The following is a 26,196-nucleotide window of genomic DNA, read 5'->3' as shown; positions in this document are numbered from 1 at the left end:
CAGTACTAAACCTGATGCTATGCTCTGCTGGTTTAAAGAAAGGGGCCAAATAAAAATATTTCAAGGGTAGATGCTAATTTATATCAGTACACGTCAGGACTACAACAATGGCCAAGATTTCATTAGTGCAAAAAAAAAAAAAAAACATTTATAATGGTAGGTAATCTTTAGAGGACTTAAATAAAACTTCAAATAAGTATATGCACTAAACTAAACATTCAGTTTGGAACGCCGTAGCGGCTGCTCGCCAAACCACATAGGGTCTGATATGGACAATTACATTCAAAGAGGTTACTTCGAAAATAATCTGTAGCATTATCATTTTTAAAGTCTATTGGTTCAGAGGAGAAGGGCTCCAACCACTGGAAGAACACGCTGGGCGAGAAGGTAGGTCCAGCCGACAAGCCAAGCAGTTGTCCTGTTCAGAAGAGTTCCTCAAATACACCTTCTTAGTGATGGAAGCTCGTAAAAACAAAAGCAAAAAAAAAATAGAATTCTCATATGTATTCTACAAGAGATAGCTTCCCCACCCCCACCAAGAATTTTACAAGAACCATGAAACGAAAAATTGTCCCCAAATTGGGCATTTGCATCTATGGCTCAAGTTCTCCTTTAAAAACAACACTCACCCTGCCCACGCCCTCTCCCGCCCCCCGCCCCCTCACCAAAAAAGATAATCCCAAATATGACACGACCAAAGTAAAAGAGAAAGCAAAGGCAGAACATGAAATAGTAATATACTGTTTCAGAACCTGCACCATCCTGCAGAAACAGGAACATAACTCAAACGCTGTTCTCGACAGACCCAATCTCTGCTGGATATGTAAAAAACAACAACAACAACAACGCAGCATCACAAAACCACAACACTTTGTGAAAGTCTTAGAACAGAGCCCAAAAGAGAGGTTAGCCCAAGCTCAGAAGAATTTATCATCAATTCTGAAGTGGGGCCTCGTTACATCATCGGGGTTGATGAAGACCGAGATGGACTTGCCCGGGTTCTCAGTCACCAGCTGCTGAAGTTTTTTGGCTAACCGGTCGTCGGGCTGGTTGGGGTCCCCTCCGTCAGACTGCGGGGAAGGGATGCTAGTAGCACTGCCTCGTCGCTGAAGGTCGAGCGTTAGCCGATTGGCTGCCTTGACGTGCTCGATGGCCGTGCGCAGGTGCTCCGCGGGGTCAGAGCGGACGGAGGACAGCTTCCGGGCGTGAAGCATGACCGTCTCCTCGGACAGGTGCTCGAGCATGTTGCACTGAGGGATAAAGTAGTTGGGGCACATCTTGTTCACCAGGCAGTGTTGGAGGTCATCAATGAGACCCACAAGAAAATGGGCGGCGTAATCTTCCTGGGCTAAATAGTTGGCGGGAAGCCTGTCACAGGCCCACAGCATCATACTCCGTAGGTGGTAGGGACTGATGGCTTTGGGACGGGAGAGGAGCTTGATGATTATGGCCTTGCAAGCCTGATAAGCCTGCATGAGACTGCTCGAGATGCACTTCTTCAGCTGCACTTCGCTCCTGGCAAAGGACAGCCTCCACTCGTTGTCTTTCTTGCCTTTGTAGGAACAAGCAGGCACCAGGTAAAAGCCACTGATGACCTCTTCCTCGGTAATCTTCCCATCCCAAAAATGGTTCTCCATAAGCCAGCTCTGGGCCACTGCAGGCCACCCTTTGAAGGACACCACGGGGACGATGTCATACAGCATGCGGCTGCTCCCCACCCCGAGGATGATGGAGATGATCGTCCCATTCTTTTCCACCTTCTCCACCTTAGGCATCCCTCTCTGGGGTTTCTTCTGGATCTCGGAAAGAACGATGCTGATGGAGTCATAAAACCAGTCGGCCACTTTGGTTGGAGAGAAGAAATAATTAGTGGCCCCATTGATGTGGTCCACGATGGTGCAGCAATCTTTCCATTTACTGATCGTTCCTTCATCGAAGAGTCGAAGGCTCAGCCAGGAGTGGCACAGGGCAGAGTGACGCATATCCAGGGTCACAGGCTGATTCCGGTCATGCAGTTTCAGGGCCGGCACAAGAAGGGTGAAGTCCATGTCGTAGTCAGTCCCTCGAGCATAAACGTTGAGCTCATCTAGGTCGAGGTCCACCACGCCTTCCCGGACACCCCCGGAAAGCAGCAGATACTCATTGGCCACGGGGAGTTTCTGGTCCAGTTTCTGGACCATTCCTGGAACAAAACAGAGAAAGCGTTGGAGAGATCGTTTCAATGTTCCGGGGAGATCAAGGATTAATTAGCCATAGGTTGGATGCTGACATGGAGACTTTGCTAAGGCTCTTTTGTACTGTTTTTCCAAATCCTCCTTCCTCAACCTATCCATCCCATCATCGTCATCATCATCAATGGTAACTGTGGAGCACTTACTGTGAGCAGAGCACTGTACTAAGTACTTGGGAGAGTATAATACAACAGAGTTGGTAGACACATTCCCTGCCCACAATGAGCTTAAAGTCTCATCCCAAAGAGATGAAGGAAATCTGATATAAATATACTCCGACGTTTCCTCCACAATCCCAGAGTGCTAAGAAAAACAACCAAAAGATGATTTTCTTCAGCCTATTCCTGATTTATTTCTGTCCATGGACACATGGGCTAATGTTCATTTTCATAAGTGGAATATACCAATCATCACCCTCCACCACTTCTTTAGCTCCATTATCTCAATTAGCATCACAAGCTCCACAAAACTAACACAATACTTGAAATAGAATGGATCTAACACATCTATAAATATTTCTGTGAAAAGAAAACCTAAAGCCACAGTAATTATAAAGTGGTATTCAAAAAAACTGCATTTCCACCATGCCTCAAATGAGTAAAGTGAAAGTGATAACACTATAGAAACCAGTGTTAACTGAATACATGCTTTCTACTCATTTTCCTATTTCTCATATTAACTACTCTTTCCTCTTCTTCATTCACAATTCAAGAATTATTACTGCTACAAAGCATTCCTGATTAAGCCAACTCGAATCCTCCAGGGCATAAGGGCTACCTGAGATGATGATGATGATAATAATAGCAGTGGTATTTGTAAACCTCTTACTTGTCAGGCACTGTACTAAGTGTGGGGAAGATTTAAGTAAGATAATCAGGTTGGACATAGTCCCTGTCCCATCTGGGGCTCACAGTCTCAGCTGGGGGGAGAACGAATATCAAATCCCCATTTTGCAGATGACAAAACTGAGGAACAGAGTGGTTAAGTGACTTGCCCAAAGTCACACAGCAGAAAAGTGGCAGAAACCAGGTTCTCTGATGCCCAGGGCAGGCTCTTTCTACTATACCATTTTATTCTTCCCCTCTATGCACTTTGGAATCTATTATTTAATATTGAATATATTTATCCACCTAGGTTTCCTCAGTATTTTGGTTAGTTTTTCAACGCAGGAAGTATAACTTTGCTTTGAAATGTATTCCAAGTATCAATCAAATACTATTGATTAATGAAGTCACTAAACTAGGGACAAAAGTGCAGCATGCAGACTTCAAATCTTCCCACTCAGTGAGAAGCAGCATCGCCTAGTAGAAAGAGCCCCACACTAGAAGTCAGAAGACCTGAGTTCTAATCCCAACTCTGCCACTGGCCTGTTGCATGACCTTGGGGAATCACTTGACTGCTCTGTGCCTCTGTTTCCTCATTTTTAAAATGAAGATTTAAGTATCTGTTCACCCTCCCTTGTAAATGTGAGCCTCACGAGGGACAAGGGATATGTCTGGATAGACTGTATTTAACCCAGCCCTTAGTACAGTGCTGAGGGATAAAGTAAGCACTTAAATACCTACCATTATTAAGCAGTCCTAGCATCAACTTTTTCCATTTAGAATGGAGGCAAAGAGAGAGAACAGGGGTGAAACAGGAAAAGGGACACAGCTGTACTTGATGTGATTACCTTCATTTATATCAGCTGCATAAATTCAAGGTTTTAAATGATGACCTGCTGCTTTGACATTCTCTCACAAGATCTGACCAGTAATGCACTAGAACGTACAATTTATTTAAATTTTAAATGACAAAACATCTACTGTAACATTACCGTCACCCACAAAAATAAGTCCAGGCCTCAGACAAAGCACCAATACCCATGATCACGAGCAGATGTGGAGAGAAAGGGACTTACTGCTTTCATGCTCCATAATGCTAGGACATGAGGAAGCTAATGCATAATTTCTCTTCTACCTCCTCATTCTACAATATCAGTTTCTATAATGCAATGCACATTTCTTGATATCTCAATGGACATTTAATTTGGAGTAAAGGTTAAAGATTATACCCTGACCCTGCCTTCAAGGAAATAATGGTTCTTTGAAAGAACAGTGGTGGACAAAAATATTTATATGAACTTATATATACACACCAAGAGATACTACTAAATGAATAATGCACTCCAACAGTGTGTAAATAGGAACACATTGTGTTTACTGACTTGCTTTCACACTTTCCTGACTTTTGGCAATATCACCATTTTCCCTGGAACATGAAGTTATAGAAAAGCAGGCTGCCCACATAAATCACGACTGAGCTTTATTCTCCACTTCAACTCCACCAATGTTGCTCGTTTGCTCGGGGATATTTATTAAATGGTGTCCAATAGGGATCAACCTAAGGAGCAGTTCTTCTCAGTATTTTTATTGATAATTCGGACAAAGGAAATAGGGAGCTTGCAAATCTAATCTGTAGATGACTGTATGTGGGGCAAGAATGCTGACACTTCAGAATGCATGAGTATAATTCAAAATAACTTACTCAAAGTGGAGAACTGGTCCTGCCAAAAAGTATCAAGTTCATTTAATTATTCAACAGTCAGTAGTGCATGCCTCCTGTGTGCAACAAACTGTAGGCTGTGAGCACCACGTGGGACAGGGGCTATGTCTAACCTGATTATCTTGTATCTACCCCAGTGCACAGAACTCTGCTTGGCACATAGTAAGTGCCTAATTAATACTTCTAATATCATTAATGGCCCCTGGGGAGAGAGTACTATGCAAAGACACATTTCCTGACCTCAAGCTACTTAAAATATAATGGTTTACAATCTAATTCATTAGGGAAGAGTGAATATAGCACATTGTAAAACACAAATCAGCAAAAGATTGGCCCACAAATATTAGAAAGATCAGATTGACTAGATGCTGATGTAACGTTGTCACTTAAAGCCAATACAGTGCTGGGATCTATCACAATTATGGTTAAGATATGTCAGAGAAGGGCAATAGTTCCCGTGTTAGATTCTGCATGAATCAGATGTTCAATGGAGTATGATGAAGAGCTTTGAGGACTGCTTGCTAGGCAGTCAGACCACAGGCCTAGCAGAAGGGCAACCCTCCCACCCCCCAAGTTCTGGTCTGGAACATTCTGGGAGGGGGCTGATGTCCTGAGGGCAGTGCAAAGGGAAGTCAGACAGCAGGGACCTTCCCGTTGTCTGTGGTATTTATAAATTTTATACTATAAATTATTTACTTATATTAATGCCTGTCTCCCCCTTTAGATGTGTAAGCTTGTTGTGAGCAGAGAACAAGTATACCACTTCTGTTGTATTTTACTCTCCCATGCACTTAGTACAGTGCTCTGCACACAGTAAGCACTCAATAAATACCATTGATTGACTTTAAGGATGAGGAAAAACTAGAGCATGTTCAGAGAAAGATGATGGAATCATAATAGAGGTCCACCATTCATTTAGAGCTTATTTGTGATAGTGTTATTTAATTTTAATAATTTAAATACTTAGAGTGCTCACAATGTGTAAAGAGTTAACTTGCCTTAAATGCCTCCCTTCTTTCACATTGCCGATTTTCTTCCTTCTCAGCCCATGTACTGCTTTATTGGACTTAAATGAAAATTAAAATCTTATTTTAAAAGTTGTTTGTTCTCTCTATGGAATTGGCTCTGGGTATCTTTTTCCTGAAAATGGTGTGAAAGATAATGTTTTGAATATTAAATATTCCTATTTGTGCATATTAAAGCATGTAATTCCTTTTCTACCATGAGATTTTAAGGTCTTGAGCAATACGAATATTGCTACTGCCATACTCTCCCAAGTGGTTAGTTCAATGCCGAGCACTCAAAGTCTACTCAATAAACGTCACTGATTGACATTTTATTATTAATAAATGTTCACAGTGACTTTTCTTCGTGTAACTATTTTTGTGTTTTGAATCTCTTTGTAATGAATTTATATTATTTTGGCTAAATTTTTGGAACTTAGGGATATATTACTGTAAATTAAATTATTTCCTAAGGGAAACTATATTTCATTAGCATTCTTTCACTTAACACTTTGTTTTCATGGAATCAATTTAGAGCACTAGCCAGGGGGTCTCTATATAGGGCAATAAAATAGATCCTGTGGGAAAATGTTGAAAGAAATGTAGCTGTTTAGCTTGGAACAGAGAATGTGATGGGAAGACAACTGGCTTGAAGTATATGAAGGGCTTCTTTGGAAAGAATGTTAACCAAGTACTAAACGTGGGAAAATGGGCTTAAATTAGTGTTGGGGTGATTTCAGATAGACTTATGAAGAACTTTAATAATCAATAGTCAAAAACATTTTTTAAGCATGTACAATGAATAAAGCATTGAACTAAGTTCTGGGGAGACTGTGTGGGCAGTTATTCAGACAGTGTCCTACAAATTAATGGTATTTACTGAGTGCTTACTGGACACAGAGCACTGTGTTAAGCACTTGAGGGAGTAATAATACAACAGAATACAACAGAGTTGGTAAACACATTCCCTGCCCACTAGGAGTTTATAGTTTATAGACAGACAACAAAACAAATTATGGATATCAATCAATGTTTTTTATTGACTGCTTATTGTGTGCAAACCACTGTACTAAGTGCTTGGTTGAATACAACAGAGTTGATAGAAACTGTTCCCTGCTCAAAGGAGCTTATCTACTTAAGTGCTCTGGGCTGAGGATGGGGTGAATATCAAGTGCTTACAGGGTGCAGATCTAAGGTTGTGGGTGATGCAGAAGGGATAGGGAAAAGAAATGAGGGCTTAACTGGGGAAGGCCTCTAGCACTAGTCCCCTAACCCAAAGGGGGTTCACAATCCTAAAAATAAGAAAAGGTGAGACACATACTCAGGGAAAAGTCAACACAATATTATAATGAATAAAAGCAGTGAAGAAGCATGTGAAACTCAACAGGAAAATGAAAGTCATTGAAAAAGTTAGTTTGGGTTCGTATTTAACCAGTGCAAGAAACCAGATACACCCGATTGTAAATCAGCCGAAAGGACCAAAATCAATCAATCTGTCTGTCTCTGAATACAAATATTTAGAGGGAAACAATTCGGTTTAAGTCTAAATATTTTCTTGTTCCTCACCTCTCCTGCATCACGTCCCCTAATTGCCCTCCCTTCTGTGTCGCCAATGCAGTTGAGTCTATAATCCTTTAAGCACCTTGATTTTCATCCCACACCCACAGTGCTTATCTAGACATCAATCTGTAATTTATTTTAATATCTGTCTTCCCTCTCATCTGAAAACTCCTTGGGAGGAGGCATCTCGTTTACCTACTCAATTGTACTATCCCAAGTGTAAGCTCATTAGAGGCAGGGATTGTTTCTGCTAATGTGGACTTCCAAGCACTTAGTACAGTGCTCAGCACACAGTAAGCACTCAAATACCACTATGATGGATTATGTGAAACAAAGCCAAGTGCATAACAGTCCTTGAGTTCCTCATCCAACATCAGTGAGAAACTGACATTACTGCCTGTCTCAATGTGGGAACTGGAAGTTCAGGAGGAAGGAATCGCCAATCCTCCCACAACCCCTACCCTTTTGCACATGGGCCAAAGAAGTAGGACAGTGACTCACCAAGGAGATAAGTAGTCAGCATTCACCCATCACCACTAAGTACTTGATAGTGTTTGGCCATTCTCTCTGGATGGATGCTATAGTGATTTGCTGACCTCATTTTAGCTGGAGCTATTGAGTCACCACCTAAATGAGTCACCTATGAGTCAATGAATCACCTATGCCCCAATGCCTCCATGTGACCTTAGTACCCTCCTCTTAGCACTCCCATCCGTGTCCCCCACATCCAGCACCCATCCTCATCCTTCTCCCTGAAGGCTGGCCCTCCTCAGGTCACTCCCACCCAATCCCTCCTCACACCTTATACAGCCCCCACCTCTCTCCCCATCCCCATCCCTGTCATCCTGTTCCAACTCTGCCCCTCTTCCTCATCCCCAACACTGGCCCCACCAGCTCACTCCCATTCAACCCCTTCCTCATTCTCACAACATTCCCACCCCACGGATCCTCTCCACAGCCTCAGTCAAATGCGGCCTGTGGAACCCCTACTCCATCATGGGAAAGCTTCCCTTCATCAGACCTGTTCATGATCCAATCATAGCTCCTCTTCACCATCACTGAAACATGGCTCTTCCCAGATAATACAGTCTCCTCTGCCACTCTCTCTGGGGGGTGGAAGGGGGCTCATCTTCTCCCACTCCCCAAGACTCAATGGGAAAGGGGGAGAACTAAGTTTCCTTCTTGGTCCCCAATGCCACTTTCACACCATCCCACCTTCCCTATCCCTCTTTTTCCCATCCTTTAAAGCCCATATCATCTGCCTTTACCACCCACTCTAATTACCAGTCATGGTCATCCACTGCCCCTCCAGTTCCTTCTCCAACTTTCTTAACCATTTTACTCCTTTTCTCACATTCCTTCTCCATCCCTACATTAGTCCTCGGGGACTTCAATATCCACGTGGACAACGCTTCCACTGTCCATCTTCTCCCATTCTTGTACTCCAATGACCTCCCACTTTGCCCCACCTCAAATTCACAAACCTGGGCACACACTTAATTTTTATAATCTCTAGCCGCAGTACAATCTCTACCCTCACCAACTCTGAAATTCCTTTAGAGAGAAAGGTCAAGCACAGGGGTCAAAATCATGTGATAAGCCCATAATAGGTGGAGCACAAAGTGATTCTGGCTGCCATATTACTCTCTAGCCATAGATTAGGCATTGACAACCACTTTTGGGTGCCCGGCACCAGTTCCAGTTCAGAGCACTTACCTGGACTCAGGGGATACCATCTTCAAACCATCTCAAACCCTGTTACTTACCATCCGCACCCATCTCCCTCTAGTCTCAAGGACCTGAGATACTTTGTGGATTGCATCGTATGACTGGTTCTGGGGGCTGAGTGGGCTGGGGGGTGGATGCCAGGCGGGTATCAGATTATGTCATAAGATTGGCAAATATCGATCATAGGAGATGTGGCTCATTAGTTGCTCACAAATTAACCCCTACTACTAGTGGTCAGTGGATCGGATAGTGTGTCCAGACACATCCATAATACAATCAAACACCTCTTATGCGAACTGCACTCCTATCACGTACCTGCCTCAAGGAACCTTGGAAGTTCCCTTTGCTCCAGGGTAACAAAAAAGTCCCTTTGGGATCCTGGGGTGCTGGTACACACTCCACAGGGGAGAAGACAGAAAGGAAGAAAGGAAGAAGAAAAGGAGAGATGGCCATAACAGTGTGGGAATCTGTTTCACTTGCTCTCCCAATTAGTTAACTCTACTACTATTCAGAAATTACAGGTTGGTTTCTTACCTACTCCACCTCCTGACCCTTTTGAGTTCATGCATTTGAGGAAACATTTTGGAAATCATGACCCCGCCAAAAAGTCTTTACAGAGTATAAAGCGAGAGTAGACAACAAAATAATATTGTATGCTACTTTCAATTTGGTTCTACTATTCACTTCATCTATCACTCAAAGCTTCAGTTGATAGGAACTATCAGATAACACACCCGTCCCCTGTTGTCCTAATAAGCAACAAATGGTAAACAGTTCAGTTGGCCATTCAGCCCGGCTTTCTTGGTTTACGCAAATATTTCCACAGCCTCTATGTCCTATTCCTTTAGAAAGCATAAGCTTGATAGTGACTGGGAATGTAATGATCAACACCTATTAGTTTCAGAGCAAACTGCCAGTACTGAACCATGGGATTAACATTCCTGATTAAAGAGGTCTCCAAATCTCCTAACTGTCAATAGCATTGTTAATTGAGCTAGAACTAGATAGTAGGCACTACCGTAGAGAATAGCCCTTTAAATGATAAGGTATCAGCACTGCGGTTAAAATACAATGATTAGGGTTAAAACACAATTATTAGAGCTTCTCCCTAACAGAAAAACACCATACTCCTACATATGCAATAAGAGATGCAACTGCTACACCTAAGTGAAACAAAATAAAAAGATATAAAGGGAATAGTCATGAAAAGTGATGAGCCATTTAGTGAGCTTTATACACACAAAATCTGTTTCCTTTGTGAAGAGGTACTATCCAAAGTGTGCATTTTTGCTCCAACAAGTAACTAAAAAGGCATAGACACTTGAATACATAGGGAAAAAACCATGACAAAAGTACTTTGGGAATTTAATAAAGCATAAGACAAATGCTGTTTGTGGTACCCCAACCAAATCAAAAGCAAAATATGAAAAATTTCAGAGGATAGGTTGAAGAAAAGCAAAGCCAAGAATGTCCTGCTCCCTGCCCTGGAGGCCTACAGTTTCTTGTAGTTTACACTTTTAACCTGCACAGATAAGAGGGAGTCCTGTGGTTCTGACCCTTCATGATCAAGAATCTGCATGAAGGAATTGGCAATGTTATAGCAGTTTGCACAGCAATCTTTCTTTTCCCACCAAACAGGTTCCCATTGGGACATGAAATGCCCAAGGAAATAAGTGGGTAGCAATACTTCACACTGTCAAGTTTATTACAAGGCTTTTTACAAGCAGGAGCCATTCATGGTCAAAGAAATAATAATAATATTGATAATTGTGGTATTTGTTAAGTGCTTACTACATGCCAAGGCCTTCCCTGATTTAGCCATATTTTCCCTGGCTCATTCTCCCTTCTGCATCATCTTGGAAACTTAATCTATGACCCTTGGACACTTGATATTCTCCCCACCCGCAATCCCACAGCACTTCTGTAAATATCTTTAAATTATATGTTATAAATTACTTATTTATTCATATTAATGTCTGCTTCACCCTCTAGACTATAAAGCTCATTTTGGGCAGGGAACGTATCTGCTAATTCTGTTGTACTATACTCTTCCAAGCACTTACTACAGTGCTCTGCACATAGTAAGTGCTCAATAAATACAATTGATTGATACTATGCAATGGGGATGATCCAATATAATCAGTTTTGATACAATTCCTGTCCCACATGGGGCTCACAGTGTAAACAGGAGGGTGAACACGTATACAATCCTTAATTCATTCATTTAATCGTATTTATTGAGCACTTACTGTGTGCAGACCACTGTACAAAGCGCTTGGAAAGTACAATTCATTGAGAAAACTGAGGTACGGAGCAGTTAATTGACTTGCCCAAGGTCACACAGCAGGCTAGTGGCAGAAGCTGATTCCAATTCAAGTCACACAGCTGACAAGTGGCAGAGCCGGGATTAGAACCCAAGACCTCTGACTCCCAAGCCCATGCTCTTTCCACTAAGCCACACTGCTTTTCAGTCAACAACCTTTCATTAATGATGGCTTGGTTCCAGCAGGCAGTCCCCTACTTGAACAGTCAGGACAAGAACTCCTGATTTCCAGAGCTGAGCTCTTTCTATTTGACCAGAATGACCCCCTACATGGTAAAGAGAGAAAAGTCCTGTCATAAATGTCTACTTTGTAATTTACTACATTAACCTGCATTTGCTGCTGAAATTACTGATAAAAGCAGAAAGCAAAGAACATTATTATTATGATGAAAACTGCAAAGATCATCAAATTTTGGCCCTGTTACTCAAAATGCCACAGGCATTTTCAAGCCCAATCGCATGAACCCAAACTTTATATTTGCAGGTAAAATTTATTCTGTTGGGAAAAATATGACACATAATATTTGGGGGAAACAACTGTGGAAAAGGAAATGTAGTGATGGAATTCTAATTTTAAAGGAACTCCACTAAGATATGCAAGCTTGGCTCACCTAGTTCTTAATACCTAGGCACCATTCAGCCAGTAGCTCCAAACTCAGACATACCCTTAGAGTTCCTCTTTCAAATCTCTGGAGATCATCAAGGAAGTCAGGAATTTTAATTTGATTTCATCCAGGCCATTTCACCCCTCTGGATTTATACAGCATTAACCAAAGGTAACAGACTTTCAACTGATGTGCAATGATACACAATGTATACGAAAGCAAGGTAATTCTTTTTTTCCAGAAAGCAATTCCCCTTCTCTGGCAGGAGATGGCATACAAATACCACTTTCATTTACTAAAACACTGGCACTAGTATTCTGAGGCAAAGGAATTTTGTGGTGTTCATACTGCAGCCAAGGTTATTCTAACCAAGAATCATTGACTATTAAGAACAAACTGATCTATAAATGTGTGCAGGACTAAATGTGTGAGAAGCAGCGTGGCTCAGTGGAAAAAGCCCGGGCTTTGGAGTCAAAGGTCATGGGTTCAAATCCCTACTCTGCCAATTGTCAGCTTTGTGACTTTGGGCAAGTCACTTAACTTCTCTGGGCCTCAGTTACCTCATCTGTAAAATGGGGGTGAAGACTGTGAGCCCCCCGTGGGACAACCTGATCACCTTGTAACCTCCCCAGAGCTTAGAACAGTGCTTTGCACATAGTAAGTGCTTAATAAATGCCATTATTATTATTACTATTGTTAAAGAAAGAGCACGTGGAAGCAGCTCTAGGATTCAGCTGGCATATATTTTCATGAAGTAGATGAATGGGGAAGAATACAATAATAATACTTCTGTATTTAAGTGCTTACTGTGTGCCAGGCACTGTACTAAGCGCTGGGGTGGAGACAAGCAAATCGAGTTGGCCACAGTCCCTCTCCCAAGTGGGGCTCACAGTCTTAATCCCCATTTTACAGAGAAGGAAACTGAGGCACAGAGAAGTGACGTGACTTGCCCAAAGTTACACAGCAGACAAGTGGCAGAGCTGCGACTAGAACCCACAACCTTCTGACTTCCCAGGCCTGTGCTCCATCCGCTACACCAAGTGTACAGAAGGGGCAATTTTTGAATTAGGACACTGCATGGGAACAGGGCATGCAATACAGTCATATTGCAATAAACAAGAACATAGCATCCTTTAGAACTAGTACTTTTCTTTCCGTGTACTCAAAGTTCTTTTGCTGCAGAATCCAACAAAATTACAGACACTCAGGTAAATGACCGCCTTACCTCCTATAATTGCAGATTCATCTCCAGTCAGGTAGGATGGGGAAGGGCCACATAAGATAGGCATCAGGTAAATGACCGCCTTACCTCCTATAATTGCAGATTTATCTCCAGTCACGTAGGATGGGGAAGGGACACACAAGATGGGCATGTGGGATACAGGAATTGTAGAACCGGGGTCAGGTCCAACTAAGTAAGCATGACATGGGAGGGGAGAGCCATAATCAATAAGACTTGCTTCAGCTTAACCAACTTTTCCTCAAACCACCTCCTTTATGGTTCTACCAGTTGGTTCAAGTGATTGGTTGGTTATAATATTTATTACGTATTTACTATGTCTGAGACACTCTGCTAAGCCTCTAAACTATAAGCTCATTGTGGGCAGGGAATATGTTGTTTATTACTGTCTTGTACTCTCCCAAGCGCTTAGTAGAGTGCTCTGCACAAAACAAACATTCAATATACTGAATTGACTGACAAGAGTACCTGCAAATAAACAGCTCGGGTCACACACCCCATTCCATACAGGGCTCACAATCTAAGTAAAGGTAGACAAATACAAGGAAGGGGAACAATGGATTGTAAAACACAGTTAAGCATTAAAGTCAACAAACCTAAGTAAACATTAAGAAAGTACCTCAGTAAACATTAAGAAAGCACTTCGGTAAACATTAAGAAAGTACCTAGGTAAACATTAAGATAGTAAAGAACTTCTGGAGGGAAGAATCTTCTGACCACCAATCACTCCAGGAAGTTTTTTGTTTGTTTGCTTTTTAAATTGATGGTATTTGTTAAGCACTTTCCAGGTGCCATGCACTGTACTGTGGTACATACCAGCTAATCTGGTTGGACAAAGTCCCTGTCCCACATGGGGCATACAGTCTTAATCCCCATTTTACAGGCGAGGTAGCTGTAGAGACAACTAAAGTGAACTGTCCAAGGTCACACAGAAGGGAGGTGGCAGAGGTGGCATTAGAATTTAGGTCTTCTGACCCCTACACCCACTAGGCCATGCTGCTTCTTGGTTACAAATCCTTGTGTAGCTTCCCCAAAATTCTGAAGGTTGCAAAGTCAAACCTGAAGTACACAATGGTCTAAAATGCTAAGGGAGAACTGGTCATGTTGGTGGGGGTGGAAGGGGCGAGGCTGAAGGATTTAGGACCTCCTGATATGAAGGGGGATGACTCTGAGCTACATTCCAGGATTTACAGGACAAACTGCATTCCAGTATGTCCTAGAAATAATTCAATTCCTGAAGTGACTGTCTCTACAGGGTCTTTCAAACTGGAAGATTTGGAGTTTACACTCCTCTAGAGAGAGATCTCAGTAACCTGGGTTCTCCTCCTAATTGGAAAAGGTTAGGAGGAGCTGCATGCTTGCGGGCCTTCATCTCTAAAGTGAATGCCACAAAATGAACCCCTTACTGACATTTGCCTCCTCCAACACCCTGAAAAATGGTAAGGTTCCTGCTCAATCTCAGGGATACAGGTTTAGAATGCTGAGAAAATCCCACCTAGTACTGGTTCATCTCCAGTCTGGAAGACCCTGTTGAGATTTGGCCAGTTTCGAAGTGAACATTCAGTCAATTGATCATTCAATCATATTTATTGAATGCTTACTGTATGCAGAGCACTGTATTAGGCACTTGGGAGAATACAACATAGAGCTGGTAGTCATGTTCCTTGCCTACTTCAGTTCTGGGCCATGGTAGATCTGGGGTTCGGATATCTGGGCCACTTCAGATTCAAGCCTCTAAACTAGGCTCCCAGAGATTATGTGCTCTGAATGGGCCCTATTCCTACACTTTCTGTAAGCTGACCTATATTCTCATAGCTGGTTGTGAACAGGATGGCCTCCAGGAGTGGATGGGCCCTGTTTGCTGGACCAATCTCCCAACCCTAAGCTTTGTCAGACACTGGTTTTCCTCACTGTGGGTTTTCTCTTCCCAGACAATATCTCTTTAACTCTCAAAAGGCGATGGGTTTGGGTTATTACTCTCCAATTTCAAAATGAGTAAGATTGAAAAACAGAAAGAGGCACCCTTCAATTTACATTCACAGTATGCTCATGGCTTGAAATTCACTGCTTTTGGTGTTATATATTCAGATATGAATTTTCTGATTCTCTTTTCTCCTCTATTCTTTCTTCTCTCATCCCCATCTTACTCTTTCTCTGATTCATGATTCAGTGCACCGTAAACAGGTTTAGTACAACAAAATGATTTTACCAGATAGGGAGTATATTAAAACTCTGAATACGAAGAACAATTAATAGCTGGCTAAATCAAATCAAGAGATCCCATGACTGAACACAACCACATGATGGCACTTCGGGCATTTAGCTCTCTGTGTTCCATCGAGCTGGGTGGCAGGAGGAACATGGCTTTCTTTACAGTGTGAAGGTTGATTCTCACAGATTCTCCTCCCAAAGAAAATCAAGTTTTCCTTTTCCCCACTCCAACAAATTCCCCTCTCAGCAGGCTGACATGCACACTATTGTAACCCTCACACTTTACACTGCCCCACTTCACATTTTTGTCCAAATGCAGCTCTTCAACTCACCTAGCTAAAAAATCTCAAAGACCTTGACCTGATCACATACAAAGGATGCTTTGTTACAGCATCACTATTAACAATTCATTCCTAATGAATTGTTAATGCACGGCAGGAGAAACATGGACTCATCTCATTGAGTCAGAACTATAAAGAATTCATGAATGAATCTTCAGGTGCCACAGGAGATGGCGAGAACAAGAAAGGAGAATGAAAAGGCCCAAAAGCTAGGATGAGTATGCTGAGTTAGAACCCTTCACATTTAATACAATGCCAAATCAGCCCACAGGCTTCCCTACTCCCCCCCCCCCCCCAAAAAAAAAAATATAGCAGATCAGAATTAAAGTGTTTAGAAGAACCTTATGTTAACAAATATTATGCTGAATGGAACTTTAAGGGAAGTAGCCTGGCTTAGTGGCTACAGCACGTGCCAGGGGTGGGGGTGGGGTCAGGAGATCCTGGGTTGAAATCCTGGCTCTGTCACATGTCTGCAGTGTGACCTTGGGTAAGTCACTTCATTCATGAATTAATTCATTCATTCAATTGTATTTATTGAGCCCTTACTCTGTGCAGAGCATTGTACTAAGTGCTTGGAAAGCACAATACAGCAATAAAGAGACTTCACTTCTCTAGGCCTCAGTTACCTCATCTGTAAAATGGGGATAAAGAATGTGACCCTCATGTGGGACAGGGACTGTGTCCAACTTGATTAGCTTGTAATAATAATAATAATGATAGCATTTATTAAGCGGTTATGTGCAAAGCACTGGGGAGGTTACAAGGTGATAAGGTTGTCCCACGTGGGCCTCACAGTCTTAATCCCCATTTTACAGATGAGGGAACTGAGGTCCCGAGAAGTTAAGTGACTTGCCCAAAGTCACACAGCTGACAAGTGGTATCTACCTCAGTGCTTAGAACACTGCTTGGCACATAGTAAGCACTTAAGTATTATTATTTAAATTCTAGGTTTAAGGAGGGAAGAGGAGGGATGACTACAATTAAATCAGTGTTGACAAATGAAAATGGAAGCAATTCCCAGCCTCATGTTTTGGGAGCTTAATGACTAGTGCCAAGAAACCTACATCTCAGATCCTGAAATTATGAGTTAAAAAATGACTTCAGTGCTTTCAGGGAATATTATCATATCCCCAAGAGTCAAAATGAGCCATGGTAAAGACAGTAATGATTTTGGGATGCTAATGCAGCACTGGAAAGGCAAAAAGCCTATGCACAGATCTGCCTCAGAGAATATCCTATAAGCAGCTCCTAAGAGCAGGGCAGCACCCAGTGAACATCAATTATCATCAATAGTATTTACTGAGTGCTTACTGTTGTGCACAACACTGTACTAAGCAGCCGGGAGAGTACAATACAAAAGAACTGGTAGACCAGTTGCCTGCCCACAGGGAGCTTAGGGTCCCCTTAACTAATAAGTATCATCTATGGGAGGGCATCCTCCACTGAAGGCTCAGAGCTGAATCACCTGGACTGCATCTTCAGGGACAGGCCATCTGCTAGACATCAACACCTGCAGTAGCGTTAGCATTTATTGAGCGACTACTGGGTACAACACACTGTACTAAGTACTTGGGAAGTCCAAAACAAAGAAGTGATAAGCTCCCTGCCCCTGGAGGAGCTTACATTCTAATGTGCTTACTACAGTGTCTGGCACATAGTAAGCGCTTAACAAATGCCACAATTTTATTATTATTATTATTATTATTAATGGGGGAGACAGGAAGAGAAATTTACAAATCGAGTAGTCAAGATAAACAATTCAATATGCAACTGAGTAAAAGTACATATAAAAGTGCCGAGAGTGGGCATAAACACATTTTTCTTTCTGGGGTTGTATTGCTTCTTAGACTTTAATTGGAAAACTGGACAACCTATTTGGTGATGTCTGTCTTCTGGGGAAATGGGGTAGACATCTTAGTAACCCCTTGAACTGGATCTTTATCTCAAGTTTGCAAATGAACTTGTTAGTTGAGGATTCCCCCAGCCCTGTCTACCTCAGTGCTCAGCACTGTGCACAGCACTGCGCTCAGTATAGTAAGGATTTAAGAAATACATTAACTAACCAATCAACCAGTGGACTGAAAGTCTGGGCCGGGACTTGAGTTCTGACCAAAATAATAATAATAACAATAATGATAGTGATAGCATTTATTAAGCACTTACTATGTGCAAGGCACTGTTCTAAGCGCTGGGGAGGTTACAAGGTGATCAGGTTGTCCCACAGGGGGCTCAGAGTCTTAATCCCCATTTTACAGATGAGGTATCTGAGGCGCAGAGAAGTTAAGTGATTTGCTGACAATAGGCGAAGCAAGGATTTGAACCCATGACCTCTGACTCCAAAGCCCATGCTCTTTCCACTGAGCCACGATCCCAAGTAGTTGGTCCTTGCCCTTCCTGCCAGAAAGGCTAACAGAACAAGGGTGAACTCCCGCCAATAAAAAATTTAGGCAGTTATTTGTAAACATAATGTGTTCATTTTAAACATTGTATATGGCTGAGAATGGTTCTCATTCTCACCCCTAAGCACAGGGTGATTCAAAACAATCAGAATCCCTCCCTGTCCCATTTAAAGCTCACATGCTGTTTATTAAGCTTTAGAAAAAAATTATATTTGTGTCATTTTGTTTTCAAATACACACACAACTCCCTCAGTGATCAGATGGTGGCAGATTTCAGATTGATTTCAGTCTTGGGAATAAGCTAAGCAATTGTGTATTTGCCCATTCGTAAAGCAGCTGGGCAGCTGGGAAATGGAAAGAAAATGTCTATCTCCCTTATCACACAGCACACACAAGCACCATTATTCTAGTTTCAGAAAGTTTATATGGGTCACTGGGTATTGGGTGCCGAGTTCGCTTGGGAGCTAAGCAATAAACCTCCAAGTTATAGGCACAATTACGGTTCAGTTCTTGAAACCTAAGACTAACTATACAGTTTAAGTGGAGGTTTGCAGTGTCCAGGTCTATCAATCTTCACTAAAGAGAAAAGAAAAGAAAATGGTCCTGGAAGCATGGATAAAAAAAAGCCCAAAACAACAAGCACAATAAGTGCTTTTGAAACTCTGATTATACTAGATTTTCTATTTTGTTTGGGTGGAAAAAAATGTAGTGAATGCAGTTTCTAAAAAGAGAAACTATCTGCTTGGGAGACTTCATAAGATTGTAAAAAACAATAGCACGTCATTGAAAACTAAATCTATAGAGTGTCTTATTTACATAGTGGAGAAATGGTAATAATATTTGACTGAAGCTGCCCACAGTAGGCTGTGGAATCATGGCTCTTCAAAAGATTTCCCTTCCGAAAAAAACAAGAAAAATCAGGGAAGAGATAAACCTCTGCAGTAAAAACACAGGGCAACCTTAAGAGTTGTCACTAGAGGTCCTACATTTCTTGAGACTCATTTTTGTCTCTATTATTAAGGGAAAAATGAACCACAAAAGCAACAAGGGGGAAGAAGAAGATTGAAAAAAATCAGTAAGTTTTTTTCAATGGAAACCCACTATACTGCAATTTTTTTGGCCAATGCCTCCGTCCTGGAAAATAAGACAAGCCACATCATGGAGGGAGGAGACAGTGTAGAAAGTAGATGATGATAGTATTTTATTAAGCATATTCTATGAGCCAAGCAGTCTACTAATCATGGGGTAGCTCTAAGACAATCAGATGAGACACTGCCTCTGTCTCCACATGGGGGTCACAGTCTAAGAGGGAGGGAAAAGATGCACACATACCCATTTCACAGTTAGAAAGGAAAAAAATGTAGCAACCTTACCTCCTGTGGTAGGGCAAGAAAGGTGAAAAACCTCCCTTGTTTGCCCCTCTCCAAATTTAGCATTTGGAAAGCTATGTGGATTTCATTAGTAGCCACTGAGGCCCACTGCCCCAGAACCAGTAAATTTAAAACACAAACCAGGTTTCCAATGACGGATTTTCAAGAGTAGGAAGATATTTTTTATTATTTGTTAAGCGCCTAGTATGTACCAGGCACTGTACTTAGTGAGGGGGTAGATACAAGCTAATCAGGTTGGACACAGTCCATGTCCCACATGGGGCTCAGTCTTAATCCCCATTTTACAGATGAGGTAACTGAGACATAGAGAAATGAAGTGACTTGCCCATTTCACAAAGCAGATAAGGAATGGAGCCAGGATTATAACCCAGGTAATTCTGACTCCCACGCCCATGCTCTAAGCCGTGCCGTTATATTAAAAGAGGTTTTAAGAGGTCAAGCAAGCCAGTAAGAGGTACCAGAAGGAACAACAGGGTTTGACCATTAAGAGGCTTAATCCAGGACCTGCGATTTTTGAAGAAAATTTTGAAACTCAAAATCCTACCTCACCTGTGCATACATGAGTATTGTTTTATATATGGTAGTATAAGTATACCCTTGCTCCTCTTCCAGGTTAGGGGTAATGAATGAGAACTGCACAGGCATACAATGTGAAAATCTTCTGGAAGGGACACGGAGTTAGGAGAGTAAGAGTAATGGGGGGAGAGGGGAGGGGGAAAGAGTCTTTGTGTCACTGGTACCCATGGTAAACCAATCAATCATATTTACTGAGCATTTACTGTGTGCAGAGGACTGTACTAACCATTTGGGCGAGTATAACATAACAGAGTTGGCAGGTGCATTCCCTATCCACAACGAGCTTACAGTTTCTCAGGCCACCTGTGTTTTTCAGGCCTTCAGGCTAAATCACTGTCTTAGTTCACCCTGTTAAACTACAAGACAATTACAGAACCAATGCATATAGAAAAACACATCCTAAAGGCATCAAGAAACATTTCATGTATATTATCCATCCACCACCCCAATCAAATACCATTCACATACAAATCGATCCCATTTCATAATTAGTTTTTGCTTGGGTTTCTGTTGGCTGAAAAGACCCTGAAAGAAGCAGCAAGCTGTTATTAGAAGACTGTGGTTCCACTTTGGTTATTCATCTGTCCCATAATGTTACTTTGGACTGCAAAGGAATGAATTGTTTGACTCAGTTTATTGCTTACCCAGTGAGGCATGAAGTCCCTTCTGTATCAATCTGAAGATTTCGGCCCAGGAACAACCAGTCACTTTGACACTGGCATCCAAGTTGAGATGGCCTCATTTGAAATGAAACTAACACACAATCTGCTCTCCAGGAACAATGTACAAAAGTCCATCAATTCCACTTCCACAGGCCACCCTGCAGCCTTGAAAAAGTAATGAGCCAAACCTTTATTTCCATCCAAACCAAGGATGTAGAACTGAAATGCACTAAAGTCCAGTAACAGTGCTCAGAGCTCTCTGTGGTGCCAATTCTCTCCTATCCAATCCCCCACCAAACAATAAAGACAAGGTTTATCAAGGTCAGAAATTCAGGCTGGGTTATGGCAGATCTATAAAATGGAAGGACACTCTAGAAATGTGCAGATTGAGGAGGAAGAAGGAAGGTGGGGTGACATCTGTTAGCTAGGTTTCTTCCTGACCCATACAGGGCAAGAACAGAGTCCAGACAAAGAGAAAAGAAAAGAAGCACACCTAATATTTAACATTAAATGGTCTCTGAGGCCAAAAGACAAGAGTACAGTCATCTTTCTCCAGCTGTGATATCATTCTCCTTATAAGTCATAAAACACTGAGCACATGCTGTAAACATAATGAGTCTTTTCTATCTTATCCTCATCTGTCTGTTCTTATCACAGTCAGAGGTATGTGTGCTTCCCAGGGTCCTTTATTTAACACTATCTTACTTGCCATTTGCTACACACTAAAGTTTAGCCAAGATTTTCTGAAGAACTGATTTCCTGAGCGGCAAAATCAGTTCTATCACTTGGTTGACAAGGGAATGAAGGAGACCAAATGTCAGGTGGGCAGAGGGATAATGAATAATAATAATAATAATAATTGTGGCATTTGTTAAGTTCTTACTATGTGCCAGGCACTGTACTAAGCACTGAGATAGATATAAGATAATTGGGTCAGACAGAGTTAATAAAGAAAGTGGAGAACAAAGGAATTATTTACAAGGCAAAAGCCGGGGCACACAGTTGATTTCACTGAAAGCTCATAAATGTCTCAGGAACAGGGGAAAAAAAAACCCAGAGTCATCATGAGTGATGATGAAAAACTAGCAGGAGGGTGTAGATATATTTTTAATTCCCTTAAATGACAGCTCCTGACAGCACAAAGTTAATCTCAAATCTTTCAAGAGGCACTTCAAAGTCCAGAGATGCTTCTTAGTGTGGCAGAGAGACTTGAGGGAAAAAAAATATTAAGGTGGCTAGAAAGAAAGCAGCTGACACTGAATTTATAGCAAGTCTGCACAATTAAATGGCTGGCCATCTTCTAGTGGCATTGATTCTGTCCTCAGAAGATGGACAACTCATGATGAAAATAGTCCAAGTTCCACTTGTGGCTTAGGGCTTTGCATCTATTCTGGTTTTGTTCTTTAATAATCCTGACTTCACCTAGCAGCCACTAGACCCTCTCTTCAAGGGGCATGAGCCATTTATATCCTGCTTGAGAAAGCTACATATTCCTATTTGGACTGTGAGGGTCACTCAAGATTCAGTTCTGGATCCCCTTTTATTCTCTATCTACACCTCTCCATCAGAGAACTCATTCGCTTCCACAGCTTTAACTATCATTGCTACATGGATGATTCCCAAATCTACCTCTCCAGTCCTGATCTCTCTCATTCTCCTCAGTCTCGTATTTACTTCTGCCTTCAAGACATTTCTACCTGGATAGCCTCCTGATACTTCAAATTAAACATCTACACAATAGGACTCTTAATCTTCCAGCCCAAACCCTGTCTTCTTCTTGACTTTCCCATCATTGTGGACAATACCACCATCCTTCCTCTCTCACAAGACTGTAACCTTGACATTACTTTGGGTTCATCTCTCTCAACCCACACATTTAAAGTCATGAAATCCTGTGTCAACCTCCCCCACTCTCCGCCCCCGCTTAATGATACTTACTAAGTACTTATTATGAGCCATACTAAGCGCTGGGGTAGATACAAGATAATCAGGCTGTAAGCAGTTCCTGTCCCAAAGGACTCAGTCTACACTGGAGGGAGGAGGATTTAATCCTCATTTTACACATGAGGTGACTGAGGCATACAGGTCACATAGCAGACATGTGGCTAAAGCAGGATTAGAACTCAAGTCCTCTGACTCCTCTTTCCCATGATTGCAGCACAAATCCTGCTGCCACCCAGCCTTGGCCCTCGTACTCTTAGGGCTTCCTGGTGATGCTAAAGACTGTGGTTTCAATCAATCAATGGCATTTATTGAGCACTTGTCAGATGCAGAGCACTGTACTAAGTGCCTGGTAGGGTATAATATAACAGAGTCAGTAAACATTCCATTTTAAATTGTGGAGTTTAGGGTGGAGCTCGAGGGACTCAGCAATTGGCATCAACTGGTACTTTGGGGAAAACGATGGCTGGCTACACCTCAAATTACAACAATTGTTTGGGGGTAGCAGCATGGTGCAGTGGATAGAGCACAGAAGGTCATGGGTTCTAATCCCGGCTCCGCCACTTGTCTGCTGTGTGAGCTTGTTGGTCAAGTCATTTAACTTCTCTGTGCCTCAGTTATTTCATCTGTAAAATGGAGATTGAGACTGTGAGCCCCATGTGGGACAGGGTCTGTGTCCAACCCGATTTGCTTGTATCCACCCCAGCACTTAGTACCGTGCCTGGCACTGTAAGCACTTAAATACCATTATTATTATTATTATTAGTCTTCCCTAAAAGTCACCAAAATATTGATCGCTGCCTTTGATCCTCCTTACTTTGGTAGGTCTATTTTGATTTTTTTTTCCATTCTTGACCTCTTTTGAAGCTCTCTGTCCTGGACAATTTAATTTCTGCATCACTCACTATGTTGCCAATTTTTTCAAAGACAAGACTGATATTAGGACCCTCATTTGCCCTCCCTTTTTCCTTTAGTGTTTGCCTTCAAGTACAGTATTTTTTTTCTAAACTATATAGAAAACCACACTTTTCAAGAAACATCCTAATTCAGGAATAAATGATTAGTTAGCTTCTTATTAAACAGCCTCAAAGATATTTTTAGAATAATATAGAGAAAACAACCAAAGCTCCCATATGTAGAATAAAACATTTTCTTAATGAGTATTTACTACAATGTTTAAATAAAAGTTTTAGGGTTTTAATAGTAGTACATCATGAATAAGAATACTATCCATGAAGTTTTCATCAGTTAACTATGAAGGGATTTAGAACTGTCATTATAAAATGTACGAAGCCTCAAACCTCTTGTTAGAAGATGAACCAAGAGAAAAGCAATTAGACCACATTTTTCAGAAATGTAAATAAGTTATTGAAATAGCAATGTCTCCCAGAAGGCCTCAAACATTTCTGTTTGAAGCCTATTTATTCCTCCTCTACCTGCTCTTTGGGTTTGTAAATATCATCTCTTTACATGCATTCTGGAGGTTTCACTGCTGCCCCAAAGCCAATCACGAGTCATTGTCAGAGCTATGAAAGACATACTAATATTCCAATCCTTCTTGGTTAAGTCATGATGGAACTGGAGTTATAATACTTATTCAAGACATTTTAACAACCTTAACAGAATCTAACACTCGAGTCAAGCCCAGCTATGTAACCTGCTGATAGTGTATCATTGGAGTCAGTCCCTTAGAATGGTCTTCATAGAATTTACAAAGCTCTAATGCTTTTTCTAGCCCTGAAACTATTTATACTAGAAGGCCTAGATTGAATCAAGTATGGTATATTTCAGAAAGTAATGCAAAGTCTTAAGAGATACCAAAATGGGAATTGGTGTTACTAGTCCAGTTGAAAAATAGCTGTAAGGTCTTAAATATTTCCACCCTAATAGCTATGCCAGAAAAGTCATTTCTAAAGTAGTTCAGGAGGCAGGTTTAGAAGCTAACACACCGTATGGGATTAACTGCCATCCATCTGACAGGCCAGATCTGATTTTAAAGGAGCTGAACACATACTACCCATGGATTCTGGGGCAGAATTAATTTTGATGTTACATTTGAGCTCGTTGTGGGCACGGAATGTGTCTGTTTGTTATATTATACTCTCCCAAGCGCTTAGTACAATGCTTAGCACACAATAAGCACTCAATAAATAGGACTGAATGAATGAATATTTCAATCAGCTAAATGTTTAAGTCCTTCCTGACCACCCTTTTGAATACCTATGTGGATTATACTGAAAGAAGTTATCAGAGGCAGCCAGTGAGTAGGTCTAAGTCACAAGACCTTACTGCTATTCAGTTTCATCACAGTGAATCATTCCATAATCACCTCTGTTGCTTTCATTTCTGACTGTAAAGTGTGAAAGATGATGTTTGTCAAGGGAACTGAATGTCTAAAGAAAGTTTCTATGACCAAACCTGCATGCTCCTGGCATAGATCAACAAGATAATATATTTCACTTTTTCTTTGTTTTCTTTCTCTGCTAAATGAACAATTTGGTTAATCTAATTTAGCACATTTAACACTAAAATAGGAGAAGGGAATCAAAACAGGCTTAGAGGCTTTCCATCTTACTTCTACATTGCCTATGAACAGTGAGGATGGTGCCCTGACCTCTATTAAGGGCAAAGACGTTACGGATGAATAACATACACAGTCAGTAAACAGGGAACGTGCCTTCCAATTCTGCTGTATTCTCCCAAGCACTTGGCCTAGTATAATAGTATTTGTTAAGCGCTTACTACATGCCAAGCACTGTACTAAGCACTGGGGTACACACAAGGTAATCAGGTTGTCCCACGTGGGGCTCACAGTCCTAATCCCCATTTGACATATGAGGTAACTGAGGCCCACAGAAGTTACTTGCCCAAGGTCACACTCCAGACAAGTGGCTGACGTGGGATTAGAACCCATGTTCCCCAACTCCCACGCCCATGTGCCTGCCATTAGGCCATGCTGCTTCATGGTAAATGCTCAATAAATATGATTGCTTGCTTGCTTGATTAATTGAATCCCCATCTTTGCAGTTAGTGTCCTGGTATGACCAACATTTAAAAGTCAAGGATGAGTTACCTGGGACCTTATTTTCCTCCCTCATGTTTCACTCCCTTTAGCCATCTCTTTAGTACCACCGTCTCTTTAGTATCACCCCAAAGGGTAGACTGGAAGGAGAAAAAAGGAGAATGTGATAGGGGCAAGGAGAGAGAGGTCATCAACAGCAGTTGCTGATTCCATAACTTGCACTGTTAGGTTCTACCTTGTTGACCTAAAACAATTCACTATCAATTATGTTTCAACTAACAGTCACTGCATTGTTTCCTCTTGTGCAGATTTTCAAATGAATATATTAAATAATTCAACAAGTGTAGATTTCTCCATTTGCAAATCTATACCGTATATTGTGCTTACTAGTTAAAATGGAAATGTTAATGAATGCTCT

The 26,196-nt window shown here is 41.6% G+C and overlaps 1 protein-coding gene across 1 annotated transcript in view; it reads right to left on the bottom strand.

Moving 5' to 3' along the window:
- Window positions 1–663: 663 nt before the first annotated feature.
- Window positions 664–26,196, bottom strand: part of MB21D2 (Mab-21 domain containing 2) — a 107,019-nt gene continuing 81,486 nt past the window's right edge. Inside the window, exon 2 of the mRNA XM_038749249.1 lies at window positions 664–2,182. Coding sequence (XP_038605177.1) covers window positions 918–2,182 — 1,265 coding nt within the window. The 3' untranslated portion in view covers window positions 664–917. The remainder of the gene's footprint in view (window positions 2,183–26,196) is intronic.

This window comes from Tachyglossus aculeatus, chromosome 7, assembly GCF_015852505.1.
Source record: "Tachyglossus aculeatus isolate mTacAcu1 chromosome 7, mTacAcu1.pri, whole genome shotgun sequence".
NCBI classification, from domain to species: Eukaryota; Metazoa; Chordata; class Mammalia; order Monotremata; family Tachyglossidae; genus Tachyglossus; species Tachyglossus aculeatus.
This window is presented reverse-complemented; position numbering and strand designations above follow the sequence as displayed.